The 15672-nt window shown below is 29.5% G+C and overlaps 1 protein-coding gene across 1 annotated transcript; it reads right to left on the reverse strand.

Moving 5' to 3' along the window:
* Positions 1-3029: 3029 nt before the first annotated feature.
* LOC113869583 (nucleolar and coiled-body phosphoprotein 1-like) lies at positions 3030-4940 on the reverse strand. The gene has a single exon (XM_027505977.1). The coding sequence runs from the start codon at positions 4844-4846 to the stop codon at positions 3221-3223; it is 1626 nt and encodes a 541-aa protein (XP_027361778.1). The 5' UTR covers positions 4847-4940; the 3' UTR covers positions 3030-3220.
* Positions 4941-15672: the final 10732 nt, after the last annotated feature.

Below are 15672 nucleotides of genomic sequence, written 5' to 3' on the forward strand. Positions count from 1 at the left end.
CCCACACAGAAATAGTTAACAAAGATAGGCGCCTTATTGAGTGCATGATAGGGCCACCTTGTTTCTTTAAATAATGCATAAACAGGTAGCCTATATGCAGGTGTGTCCCCTACTGTCCAGATTTAGTGAGCAATTAGGGAAGCTTTTTGTGGGTGTAAAACGTGGTCTACTTGCATTACCAAATTATAGATATAGATTGCCTCTCAGTTGATTACTTGCTTTAGAATATCTTTTTGTTCCAAGCGAGAGTTTTTTTTTTTTTTTTTTGGTTGCTGGCAAGCATCACACGAAGTTTCCAACCATCTGCTCGCTTGAGACCTAAGATTCTGACCACGGTGTTTTAATTGCATCTTTTTTTTTTTTTAATTACATCATCTTTTCTTAAGCGATAAATGTGTTATGGTTTAGTCTATTTTGATGTGACCATGTTTCTTAAGGTTAATTTTATTTATTTTATCATATTTTTGTGATTTTTATCACTATTGATCACTTATTCTAAATTCTTATTGTTAAATTTGACATGTTTAAAAATAGAATGAAGATTTTGAGGGAAGTTACAAAACCAGTAGTATGAATATTCAAAATATTGTTTCATCTAATAGAGTCCAAAATTTTCGATTCAATGTTCAAAATTAACTGCTTATAACCTTAGAGGTTGAAGTGAACGAAGGTACATTTTGTAAGTTTATCAATAATTGCTTACCACCAAAAAGCACACTTATTTATATTAAAATGGACTAAATGAAAAGTATAATTTTAAAATAAAAAATGTAATGTAATTTAATTTTTTTTAGAGAAATGGAGTAACAAGTGTGCATAAATTGACGGTTGTGATTACTATCATATTTTAGATTTAATATTTGTTTTTGTTTTTGTTTTTGTTAACTGTGAATAAGTCTAGGTCACTAGTCACTAGGCCGAAAAAACTGAGCCCAAAGCCAGTAATGCAGCAGTGCAGCGGAGACAGTTGTCTAACGGACCAAACATACCTATATTTTATCATATATTGGGCCCATTGGTTGTTTGCGATCTTCTACGGGATTTTATTTGCGGTTGAGCATCCAAATTGGTCCAAAAACAATTGTCCCAGAATGTTTCATTAAGAAAAACTACAAATCCAGGAAGTCTGGTGCCTCGGAAGCCGATCATGGTAATGTTATGTGTTGATAAAAAAAAAGAAAGAAAGAAAGACAATTAGTGAACCAAAAATATTTAACCGTAAGAATTTTAATAAACAATTATATTTATGATCAATTATTGTTATTATCATTAATAATAAAATTTAAAAATTAGATAAAAAGTGATTTTATGGTAATTTATTTTGAGTTATTTAAGAATATGTTTGGCCTAAAACTTTTGGAAGAAAAGAAAGAGAACGTTGTTTTAGGATGAAAATTTATGGAAGGAGTTAAGAGATTCGTAAGCTTAAGAAATATAGAGAAAGAAAGAAGAATGTAAACGAGAGAGAAATGAGTTGCCATTGAGAGAAAATGCTTGTAATTTTTTGATGGTTTTGATACATTACGAACATGTATTTATTGCTATTTGTATGAATATGAACAAAATGTATATTAATTACATGACTCTAAAATAAGATTGTTTTATGCATATGGGGGAGATGAGTTCCGATCCTTAACTAAAATATGTTATTTTGGAGATGTATTCTCGTGACATTCTATGGAGTATGAATACGTTCAGTCTTTAAAAAAATTGATCGCTTACATTAAGTTGATGGTTTTGAATAACTTTTAATGTTGATGAACAATTGAAATTGCATCGCATATTTTAGAAATACATGATCTATGTTTTAAATGCTTCGCCTTTACCTCCAATATTTTAGACCAGTCTCATACTAAGTTGTATGCTTTGTTTCTAAAGAAATTTGTATTACTTTGCAATGTCCTAGTGTTGGTTTGGTGGTAATTCTGTTTAGCTTTTGTCTTTTTCTAATGGGTGATTATGTGCACCCTCATATTTTTCATGTTAACTTAGATGTTGGTTGCACTTCAGGTATATGCTCATGTTACTACCTTTGTTGAGTTGTAATATTTCATCTGATTAATGATTGACATAAACGTTCAAAACACACATATTTTTAATTTAAAAAATTATATATAACATATAATAATAAATATATTATTAATGTATTAAATTTATCTTAATATATCAATTTATATTTTTTATTTTTAAAAATATTATTTTTATGCATTGTTTATGACAGCTTCTGATCATAATGCTAAAATTATAATATAATTATAAAAAATAATTTACGAATACTCTACGAGAAAATGTCACTCTTATTCGTGAGTTATGTTATTTCAAAATCTTTTTTGTTTATATTCTTTTCTTTCTCTTCATATTATATCAATTCATCAAAGATTTAAAAAGTGGTACTCCCTGTTCCCCTTGCAGTGTGCAAAGAACATTTTCGTTTATTAATCAAATGTCTTCAAAACTCCCCCATTCTATCATGCTCGAGTTAGAAGAATGCAGCGCTGCTTCGTATTTAAAAGCATATTCTTGGTTGCCAGCAGCACAAAGGAGACCAAATAATAACACTATAAGTAAAATAATTCTATTTTTTTCCTTCCACGGATGGTGCTTCCTTAGTAAAAATTATTCCACCCAAAAGCACACAAGACTAAAACGATGCCAAATATTACACGCTCAGAAGCAAAGCCTTTCTGCCTGTGCAAAGAACAATTCAACATTCACTAACCACACAAATCAAAAGTTGTGTCATGATCATAGTCATTATACTGCTCCTGAAATTGTCTCATTAAAATGAGTGGAGGATTCAAATACTCTGTGACAACGTTTATTTATTGAAAGTGTTTGGTTCACATCACCTCCTTTAGCTCTTATTTTCTTAACCCATTTCAAATAATTTCATTTGTTTTCTTTTTCTCTCAATCTGTAACGTGATGTGACATTATATAAGAGGGTGTAACAAAAAAAATGATTTGAAGAATATACGGCTCAGTACATGGCTTGATCATATTTTCCCATTGAAACAACATCAGAACTTGAAATCATAACCAATAAACATCATGTTCTAGCAAAGCAATTAGTTTAAATGTAGCTAATATCAGTGAATCTGTCTACACCGTAATTGTAAATTTCTTGGGGGAAGTAGGACACGATACCAATGACAACCTTAGATCCATTTTAAGTAATGTACATCCCATTTAGTAACCAAAATACCTAGGAATCTTCAAAATTACCTTGTGGAATTTCTAGCAGCAATTCGTGCACTCCTTTTGATAGACTCAATTCTCTGAAGTCTGATTTGCTCTCTGAATTTGGCTATGAACTCATCAGCCTGCTTATCTACATCTACTCCTTCATCACCATTGCTGCTGCAAGGTCCATCCATTTTTGAACTTTCCCCACTCTCTTTCTCAATGACTCTTCCTTCAACCTCTTCATCCTCAGTTTCCGTGTCTTCATCTAACTCCACAATCACCTTGTCAATAAACCTTTCTTTTTCTTCCTCTGAAGCTGGCTCTGACACAGGAGGGACACTTGCATGCCCCATCAACTTGTCGCTTCTAAAGGACACGTGCTTATAAGTCTTTCTTGTTGGCTCTTTCACGAAATATTCTTCAGCTTCTTCTTCCATTTGGCTTTTTTCTGACCTTTTCATTCCTTCTTTGCTCTCTCCGCTGCTCCTTAATGTTGTCACTGAATTCTTCATTGACAAGTTTTCAACATGGCCCTTTGGTATTACTTCTATTTCTGAATCAACTCTACTCGTAAATCTACTCCCACTGGTCCACCGGTTCAAGTCACGTCTCTCACTTGTGGAGCTTCGCTTCAATTCCTTATCAAAGGAAGCATCTTTATTGAATGAACTAGACTTTGGTTTCATTGATATTGATTTCTGAAATATGGGTGGGGGTGGTGGAGGGGGAGGAGGAGAACTAAACTTGTAAAAGCCCTTCTTTCTCATCAAATCCTCTGCGTTCTTGGCAAGTGATTCTGATGAGAATGAAGGTGAAGGAGATGATGCACCCTTGGGTGAAGAAGACGCGGAACTGGGCCTAGAAGAAAGTGATTTTTGAGATTTCAAAGAACGATATTCCACCTTGTTGAATTCAGTTTCCTTATCCATTAAAAGTGAAGATCTCCATGGGATAGGAGAAGGAAGCACAGTGTCTTCCTTCACTTTATCTTCAACTTTTGCACTTTCAAAACGTTCTAGCTCTCCTCCATACCTAACTTTATTTGAATTGCTTGAAACTGAAAATCTTTTGGAGCCTGATTTAGATGTTGCACTACTAGGAGATGCAGATTGAACAACACCACCAGGGTCAGAAGAAACACGAGATTTCAAACTTCTAACGGGTAAGAGCAAGGGCTTTTCACCAATTCTCGAGCTTGTAGCACTCTGCTGTTCAAAATTAGAGTGCTTTGAAGCTATAACAACTTTTGGTTCATTCCTGTGATACTGAACACCCCATGTTTGGACTTGGATTTCATCAGACTCAGATTCAGATTGGCTTTCATCCTCGAAAAAAGATGACACGTGTAGAAACCTAGAAACAACTAAGTGTGCGTTATCAAAAGTTGTGTTGTTATCTTTCTCTGATTCATCGTTTGGACGACTAAACAATCCATAAGAGATAGCAATACCAACGAAAAGAAGGTGCAGGAGCTCCCAGTTTCGGGTGAGTAGAGACTGGTTGATGAATTCAGGAGCTTGTGAAGGGAAGAGTGGAAGAATAACTAAGAAGATGGAAACTATGACAGCTTTGTAGAGAAAATGATAATAAAACTTACTGGGGTCTTGTTGATTTTTCTTCTCGAGTTTGTTGCTGCTGTGGTTGTGGATTGCACCTGCCATTGAAGAACACAATGTGGGATGCACAGAATCTCTGTGACAGAGGGAGTGAAGAAGGGAAGCAGACTTAGAAGTTAAGGAAAAGCACGAAGCTGAGATAAGGACATGCCAAGAAAATATATATGTGAGCAAATATGAACCTTGTTGTTATTATTATTTTGGCTTTATAATTTGCTTTCTTTACTTTACTTTGTCAAGGAAAATACCATGCCTAACCTTGTCTTTATGCCATATGCCAATGGCGCCTTTTTTCTCTTGGATCAATCTTAAGAATATAATAATGTTTAATCTAAACATAATGTGTGTTTATTAATTTTTTTACTAACTAATTGTCATAAATCTTGTACGAAAAATATTCTTATAAATCCATATGAATGAGAATATGGAAATGGAATTGGCTATATCTAGTATATGATCAGCATGGTAGCAATGTTGCCATGTTGGTTTAGCATGCAGAGAAAGGGACATATTGGGAAATTGAGAAAAGAAAAAGAAAGGTGCAAATGGTTAGCGTTGGATGTAGTCACGAGTGATGATTCCTCTTTTGGACTGCTTACGCTAGTTTTCGTTGGAATGTTGGCTGTTAAATTATTTGAAAAAGAAAAAAAAAAAAAAAGGGAAATTCGAGGGTGCGTTCGCAGCCATGGAGGGATGCTCTCTTTTTTTTTTTTTTTTCTTATCTACGTCGTTTTTGATTACTTGGAATCCCATTTTTGGGTGGTGTAAGATTCTCTTAAAGGTTACGCAGTGTTCCAATCTGGATGTAAGATTTTATTATTACAGAAAGTATTGTTTAAATTAGAAATTAAAGGGAATGGAATAAGCTGATCTCAACTAGCAATTTGACTGGTATTGCGCATATATACTGCCAGACAGAAATTCTCCAGACCGATCGAGGCATGTGATCACCAATGAGCAAGGAAGTTCTTGCAATGGAGCCTTATTCCATAGTTAATGCACATTCAATTCTCCAACATTTCCCAAAGCTGCCATAATTTAACCCCGTTCAACTAATATCCCCCAATGGCATCGAGTTTAAACACCCATCTAATACAAATATAATAACCTAAGAGTTATAATTTATTTGTTAAAAAAAATTTCAGATCAATCGAGTATAAGTTTTTAAACTTACATTAATATAAAAAAATTCTTTCCTATATATTAAATATTTAAAGAGAAAAACTTTGTTATTCACATCCATCTTATTTTTTTTTGAAATTAAATTTAGAGAAACAAAAAGTTTTCGTAATTTATCTTTTTTAGTTTTGAAAAATGTATTGTCAATAATGAAACAATTTTTCTAATATAGGTTCAAGAATAAGTATTAAATACCTTATATAAATGCTTTACATTATTATAAAAATATGTATTGAATATATTATTCTTTATAATTTTAAGATAATAAATGTTTTTATTTTTTAAAAAATTATTTTAATTTCTTAACATGTGTCTTTTGAGTACATAAATTTTTAGAAGTTTAAATAATATTATTTAAATTAAATAATAATAAACAAATAAATTATTGAGAAAAAAAGTAGTGAGACTCCAAAAGCACTTGACTAGTAGTAGCTTTGGAGTTATCTGTGTTTTTCCTTTAATTTTATTTAATATATGCAGTGAGACTGAGAAAAGGACAAAAAGAACCCCCGAAGTTGCGCATCTTCGGATTTTCACGATTGATTGTTGTCATTTTCATTATGTGGAATAACCAAAATCAGAAAGAATATCGAAATGTAATTTTTAACAGGACATAATTTTGCGTCAACGAGCAATTCTGTTTCCATCTACATTTATTTGATCCTTTATATTTTTCTTCAACCTTTTATATGAAAGATATAAGAGGCTATCTTATTATAAGGCTAAAACATTTTTCAGCAATTGCTTTCCGTATTTACATGCCAATACCAAAATAATTTACTAATAACAGGAAATTAATTTTAATCTTTTGACCAAAATATTTTGATTATTATTACTAGAATCAATCCCATGGAAAGTATTACATTATTACATTAACTGTTCTCAATAGATTGGACTCGCCAAACGATAGCTCGTTTAAGCGAATCAAGCTTTTTTTTTTTTTTTTTTCTGTCCCAAACTCTTCTCTCATCTGTTCTTTTCTCAACCCCTCCCCTCCCCTCTCTCTTTCCTCGTAGTTCTTCTTCTGGCTCTCCACTTTGAGCCTTTCTCCTTCACCTTTCTCTTAGCTTCTTCCTTCTGCTCCCTCCACCTTCATCCTCTATATTCAAAAAAATCTAAACCCCTGATGTTGTAGATAAATGGTGAGGAGAGCTTAAGGGAGAAGCTGAGAGGCAAATAAAGGAGGAGAGGTGTAGAGTTAAAGGGAGAACTGAGCGGGAAGAGTGGGAGGAGGCTGACAGCAAGGGGCTAGGGAGAGCACGGAAGAGAGAAGAGTTTGGGACCCAGAAAAAGTTAAATTCGCTTAAGTCAACTTAAAATTGCTTAAGCTAGTAAAATTGGATGTTGAGTTCCCACATTAATTGCATTGTTTCCGGAACCGCCTGAATCTCTCAACATAACAATTAACCAATATCTACAAGTATCACACACTCTTTTGCTATTTGAATCCAGTAATTGATTTGATGCAAATAACTCTTCTTATTTGTACAAACACACGACTTCTCTCTATATATTAGATATTGTTTAACAATCAAGTGTAGTGTGCGTTTGTTTTTCTTCTTTCCCAAAGATTCTTCTTTAATGCCATTCAATTCACCAACAGTGCAGCATCGAACATGTAGGTGATCCATCAAGTATTGTGGTACTTTCTCCACTGTCTCTGATACTCCTTGATTTCTTTGGATAATTAAATCTTCGAATAACTCTTAGCATCCTCAATACCATCGATTTCTATATTCTATTCTTCGTTTGGCCAGAGAGGAAGTAGAAGGTACAGAAATAGAGTAAGAATAAAGAAAAAAAAAATCTGATGCCAGACTTGGCTGAGATAAAAGAAAACAAGTAAATTTTTTTTTTTTTCAATTTATATGAATATAAAAAATAAAGAGTTAGCGAAATGAATAAATTACAATAATATTTTAAAAAATATTTAATTTTTAATATTATATAAATATATTGAATAAAATAAAAAACAAAAATCCCTTCCTCCTCATATTTAATAAAATATATTTTACTTCTTTCCCTTCCTCTGTCGAAGCTAAGTTTTAAAGATGATATTATATCAGTTTTGCCACATCGACCTCCCAAGTTAATGTGGCTCAACTTGCGAACGACGTAAATTTTAACGTGTTTTCAACAATAGCAAAGAAGAAAAACTCATGAATTAGTTGACAAGAATTGGGAATTAGAGAGATAAACACGCACAGAAGAATAGGAAAAGAAGTTATCCTACATTCTATTGTTGTAAAGGAAAAAACTACAAACACATGTAGAGCAAATTATGCATTCGTTAAACTCAACTCTCCTAATTCTCTTAGCAGTGGTCCCTTTTTTTTTTTTTTTTTTTTTTTTTTCTATTCCTACAGCGAATCTCTTACGTTAAAGTTGCAGATTTAATAATTTAAATATTGTTCCTTAATTATTAAGAAGCCTTATTAACATTTCACAATAAACATGACTTTCTAATATATTTATATACACAAGCTAAAAATGGAATATATTAAAAAATTTACGAAATAATAAATTTAAAATAGTAAAAGAAGAATAACAGACGTAAAATTATAAATTCTTACACAAAGTCTTCTTTTCACAAAAGTTCACAACTCCTCGACTAATTAAATGTTCCTGTTAAAAAAATTGAAAATGAATCACAAAATATATAAAAAGTTGTAAAGAAAAACCTATTTGATATGAATAATGAGATTAAGCCTATTAACATTTCACGTGCTTAAAAATAGAAAAGAAAGAAAATTTTCTTTGTATAACTCTTTAGAACTAATTTGTTGGCACCCTCTAAAGTTTTATGTAAAACTTATGTAAAGGTCAAGTGCTTTTTGTTAGAGCAATTATCAACACCTATTTTCAATCCAAAGAATAAAAATAAGGACTATTTAAACATATATAACAAAAGATAAAACAAAGCAAATTCCAAATCTCAAGTTTTACCTAGAAATTTAAAAAGCCCAATAATGCTGCATCCTTCACTTCTTTCATTTTCTTCGGTTGTATGTGGCGGAGGATAAAATAGAAAAATCGTAGTAAGGGATGTTACCACAAGATACACCAATCTTTTCATCGCCTTGTCGCTTCACAATCTCAGTCTGCAAACACAACCAAACAAAAAACCCAAAAGGTGAGATCTGAGGGATTTTTACCATTAAAGTGATATATGGATAGATAGTTATAATTTAGCTAGTTGTTAACATTGATAACCATTTTATATCAGCAAAAATTTACCATTTTTTAAAATCAAAATGTATACTTAATTTTGAGTTTTGATGTGCAAGTTTTAGTGTTAAAACCATAGTAATGCATTTGCAATACATTGTTGTCACTGCTTTCTAAGTTATCTCATAACAAGCAAAGCAAAGTGAAATCAATTGTACTAGGAAAGCAACTTACTTGGTGATATGGAAAAATTGTTCGAGAGAATGAAATTCAAAGATGTGAGAATTTGATATAATAAGATATATGCTTGCAATAAAATGAGAAGAGAAAGTCAACTAAAGATTAGATACTTCTAGGTTTCTAAAGAAGAATAGAAGATGTATTTAAGACACTCGTAGCTATGATATGATTCTCTTACAGTGAATGAATTTATACTATATAATTCACTCATTACAGTTACATTTAAAGACAGATAAAAAAAATAAAAATTAAAGATGCGACCTAGCGTAATTTACGGCATGTGTGACATACAGAACAACTTATAAATAATCTAATAATTTAAAATGAAAAATAAGTTGGTGAAAGGTAGACAATCATACTTTCAGCATGACTAATATATGGTCCTCTAAATGATACTACATGTCAATGCAAAATTGTTACATGAATGCCATATGAAAGATAATTATGAATCATTAATTCACTCACGTGATTTGCTGTGGAACACATAATTTAAGGCATGAATGACTTGTGGTGAAACCTTTAAAGGTCTCATTTACTTAAATAATATTATCATATGATACATAACCTCAATTTCGGCATGAATACCATATAGTATACAAGGTCTACTCGTTCGGCATGATTGACATATGGTCTATTAAAAGATACTACATGCCAATGGATAATCGTGGCATGAATTCTATATGGTAAACATATCTGAATAATTAATTCAATTATGTGATTTGCAGTGGGACAAACATAATTTATAATATGAATGACATGACATGTAGTAAAACCTTTAAGTGGCTCGTTTACTTAAATAAAATTATCATATGGTAGGTAATCCTAATTTTGGCATGAATGTCATATAGTGTACAAGGTGTTACCATTTGATAAGTTAATATTTTGATATATTTTATGACTTATATTTATATACTTAAATTTTATTTTATATATATTTATACTAATTATCTTATTAATTATTGCAGTTTAGCTAAAAATTATTATTAGTGCATTATAAAGATATTTTAGATAAAAAAAATTAGATATTTTGTCTTTAGCTGTGTTATATGATAAGTTTAAATTTTGAATTTAAAATTTAAACTTATATATGAAGATTTGAAACGATTCTAATTGTGGATAAAACAGATTTGAAAAGATAGAGTTCAACCAACTAAAAACTCAGAACATAACTTATATAAAGAGACTTTATACTCCACACTTTGGATATTTTTTCACTTCTCTACACACCTTCTTCCCTTTCTTATACACTTCTCATCTCGTTTTTCTTGTACAGGATCTTTGGTATTCTCTTGGTGGGACTTAGAGTTTCGAGCGATCGTATTTGAAGATTAAGAACTCATTTCATACTCTAGTTTGCTATTTCTTTTGATTATGAATTTACTTATGATTATTTTAATTTTTTCCTTTAGCATGAGTAACTAAGTCTATACTTAGGGTCATGAGAACTATTGTTAATGAATTTATGAGATTTTAAAATTTGAATCTATATTTGATTTTCGTTTGCGATTAGCTTTTATCCTATTATGCATAATCATAATCCTAATTAATTATATCGTTAGACGATCGTACATCGATTAGTTAATGGATCTATAGGGTAAAACGAGACAAAAGATTAGGTAGACCAAACCAATCTTTCTCTTCCAATCGTTATTAAATTAACAAGTTCATATGTGCTTTATGCTTTCTTTAATTGATGTCTTGCATGATCATTGAGAATATTAATTTAGAGAAAAGAATATTAGTATTGCATGATTATTGGGTATTAATAGTATTTGTATGAATGATTGGTAATTACAAGAAAATTAAATTTAGAGTTAAAACAGAAAAATAACATAAAAGATTGAATGAGAAAACTCATACGTCATAAGTTCCTCCCCTATAAGTTTAACCAAGACGTGTATTGTGTTATTTACTTTTATATTTAATTTTATAATTAAATTCTGGTTCTTATTAAATTTCACATTTTTTAGGCTTAAACAATTGAATTAAGAAATTTTTATTTTATGAGACGATATTTCAGAAACTTATTTTAAAACCCTTTATTACTTCACGATGGGTACACTTGCCCAACAAATAAGTTTTGGCGTCGTTGCCGGGGATTGCTTTTTTAATATTAAGAAAATCTCAAATTTAATTGATTTGAGCAATTCGTGTTTTGTTTCATTTTAATTTTGTTCTTGTTTATTTTCAATTTTTTAATTTATTTTATTATTTTTGTTTTTTATTTATTAATTTTTTAATATATAATATTTTAGTGTATGCTCACTTGTTTTAAGTGCTCTACAACTTTTTTTTTATTTGATCCAAAAATCGAGAAGACAACACATAAGCTAAGGAAGGAGTGCAGAAAAAAAAAGATGGCAAAAGAACGACCAATTTTGAAGTATATGACATCATATAGCCTTCAGATAGAGCAATAAGCCCAAACAATGAACAACAAGTTCTCAGAAATAAGCTTTGACACATCCGAAATAAAAGCACAACTTCAACAACTTACTTATCTTCTGAGTCAAATAACATTGGGAACACTACTATCTCAGCCTGAACCTAATCTAGAGGAGCAATGCAATGCCATCACCCTTAGAAGTAAAAAGAAATTGCAAGAATCACAGAACAGAGGCACATGCACGTCGATACTTGCTGAGAAGTACTACCATGCTGATTTTATAGGTACACCCGTGCTTATTGATGAGCACGCCCCTCCTGCAATATAAGCATTACCGTGCTTATACAAGCATGCATGTGTCAATGATAAAAGCACGACTGTGCATTCTTATGGGTAAAATCGTGCTTTAAGCGTAGAGCTTAAAAAAAAGAAGGAAGAGTCTTTTGTTCAACCAAGGCTCTATGAGCCTAAGATACCTTTTCCACAGCGGCTGAAGGGTCACCCTCCTTATGATGAAGAGTTTCACAAGTTCTTAGACCAATTAGGCAAAGTGCACATTAATATGCCTTTCATTGAGTCATCTCCAAAATGCTAAAATATGCTAAATTTTTAAAGGAGATTTTGACCAATAAAAGGAAGCTGAGAGCACATGAAACTGTGAAGCTTACTGAGGAAACTCATCTATAAACCTTAAAAAGCTTCCACTTAAGTTTTAATATTCCTTGAACAATTGGAAAAACTCATATTAATAAGGCTTTATATGATTTAGGAGCAAGTATTAATCTTATGCCTTATTATGTTTTCAGCTTAGAATGCATAAATCTAAGCAACCTCCATGTCACTTCAGCTGACAGATAGGTCAATCACATACTTCAAAGGCATAATAGAGAATGTACTTATAAAAGTTAGAGAGTTTATATTTCCTGCTGACTTTGACTTTGTGGTGCTTGACATGGAAGAAGATGGTGATATTTCTATCATATTATGGAGATTGTTTTTTGCCACTGCAATGGCCATTATAGATGTAAAAGAAGAAAAACTCACATTGAGGCTAGATGATGAGGAAATTGTATTTCAAGTTTTTAATTATTTAAAGTATCATTTTAGCCAAAAGTCCTGTAACTTTGTGAGCACTGTGAATGTTACTTCTCCCTCTTTGAATTCTACAAGGCATACAATTACAAGAAGAAAACCAAGAAAGAAGCCATCTAGAAAGAAGAAAAGACAAAAGCTCAAACCATTCATTAATAAGCCTCTTGAGTTAGAGCTAAAATTTTCTTCTTGTTTTGATCCTTTTTCTATGATTAATTTTTTTGGTGTGACGAGTGTTCTGGGGAAGAAGTTATTGGAAAGACAATTACATATCAAGGGAGTCACCTCTAAGACTCATGCCTTCTTACCACCATGATTTAACAGGAATGTTAGGCTCGTGATGCTAAACAATCTTTCTCAAAGTAAATAGATCATTTAAAAGTTTCAACATATGTTATTTACGCCACAAATTATATAATTTATATCATAAATTATGTGAGCTTTTTTTTATTTAAATAATAATTTTTAAAAAATAAATTACCAAATTATAAATTTTTTAAAACTATTTCCCTTCTGAGATAATTTTGGCCACGTGTCATAAGTTTCGCCATTACTGTTAGCGAAACTTTTATTTTTAAATTTTTTTAAATAAATTGTCACTAAAAATATGAAATCTATAATTTTTTTAAACTAAGTTTCGCTACACAAATTGTGAAACTTATAAAATTTTTATATGTGTTAAAATATTATAAATTTTATAATTATAATAAAATTATTTATTTAAAAAATAAAAAAAATTTGCCAGATTAATGGCGAAACTGATTATTAAAAAAAATAAAAATATTAATTATTAAATTCAATTGCATTGCTAAAGGGGGTGAATCAAACGCAGGGAACAACGTCAATCTTCGGTCACTTTATCTAAAAGGGTCAATTATATTTTTTGTCTAAGATTTAAAAGCAGAAAAAAGAATTAATGGAAGAAGGCTGACCCTTTTAGATAAAGTGATCGAAGTCCTTTAGCAACCCAGCATTTAAATTTAGCAGTTAGTATTTTTTAATTTTTTAATAATTAGTTTCACCATCAATCTAGCGAAACTTTTCATTTTTTTAAATAAATAATTTTTATTATAATTAAAAAATTTATAATATTTTAACATGTGTAAAAATTTTATAAATTTGACAATTTTTGTGGTGAAACTTAATTTAAAAAATAAAAAAAATTATAAATTTCACATTTTTAGTAGCAAAATTTATTTTAAAAAAATTAAAAATAAAATTTCACCAACAGTAACGCGAAACTTATGACTTATGACCAAAATTACCTCAGGAAATAGTTTTAAAAAATTTATAATATGATAATTTATTTTTAAAAAATTATTATTTAAATAATAAAGTCCACATAATTTATGATATAAATTACATAATTTGTGGCATAAATGACAAATGCTGAAACTTTTAAATAATCTATTTACTTTGTATCAATTAACCTAGATATTTAAAATGAAACATAATAATAATAAAAGATATATAATTTCAGCATGAATGACATATAATCTATTTAATAATATTGCATGTTGATGCATAGTTGCATAATGAATGCCACGTAACAAACAAATTTATATCATGTAATTAACTCACTTAGTTTACAACATGACTAACATAATTTATGATATAAATAACATATGATAAAGCTTTTAAATAATTTATATTTAGTCTTTATAGTTAACATTGTCTAGAAACTAGTTCTTATACTTAAAAAAATTACATTTCAGTCCTTATAGTTTGATCTTCACCATTAACAACGTTATAATAGTAAGGATTAAAATATAATTTAATTTAAATGTAGAAATTAATTTATAAATAAATATTAACTAAGGAATTAAAAATATATTTTAACTAAAAATTTTAAAAAAATTGGTCAATTTATTTTAAAAAAATAAAAAATGAGTCACTAAATAAAAGAATTATGAGTTTTAAAAGTATTGAAGACTCATATTTAAGTCAAATATTATTTATGATTAAAAATCATATATATGTATTGTTAAAACTTATTGATTTGGTAAATAAATAAATTAATCAAAAAATAATAATTATAGTTAATAAAAAATTAAGAATAATTCATATATGACAAAGACTTTTTATTATAGTTAAAAAAATATTTAGATATACTAGTCTTTTTGAGTCGACGTAATAAAACAAAAATAAACTAGATATGTCTATATATATATATATATATATATATATATATATATATTATCTAATTGATAGATACATCAACTAATAAGATTTTGAATAGATATATAAAAATTGTTTACTTATATCATGATAGAAAATTTAAAAATTCATTTAAAAATTCATTTATATAATAAAGTTAATCCTTCAAAATTTTGAATAATAGTATAAATTTCACATCTCAAATACAATAAATATTTCATTTCTTACATAAAAAATATTTTTCAAAGATTTTATAGATTTTAATATACCATATAAAAAAATAGGTTTAGTTAAGTATTTTATCTCTACAAAAATTACATAAACTCTTAATTAGGATGATAAGTTCAAATTGTGTAATTTCTTTAAAATTATAATTAGTTAAAATGCATATTTGGTTTTTATTTTGACAGATTTATGAATTAGTGTCTATACTTAAAGAAACTTACATTTTAGTTCCTATAGTTAAAAAAACTTACATATTAGTCCTTTTACTTAAAACACCTAAATTTGTTATGATTTGGTTAATTTCATTGTTAACATTGTTATAACATCAAGAACTAAAATGTAAATTACAAGATCAAAACGTAAATAAAAAAAACTTGTATGGGGACTATAACGTAACTTTTTTAAGTATAGAGACTAATTTATA

Source organism: Abrus precatorius, unplaced genomic scaffold (genome assembly GCF_003935025.1).
Source record: "Abrus precatorius isolate BTA unplaced genomic scaffold, Abrus_2018 Scaffold6, whole genome shotgun sequence".
Classification (NCBI taxonomy): domain Eukaryota; kingdom Viridiplantae; phylum Streptophyta; class Magnoliopsida; order Fabales; family Fabaceae; genus Abrus; species Abrus precatorius.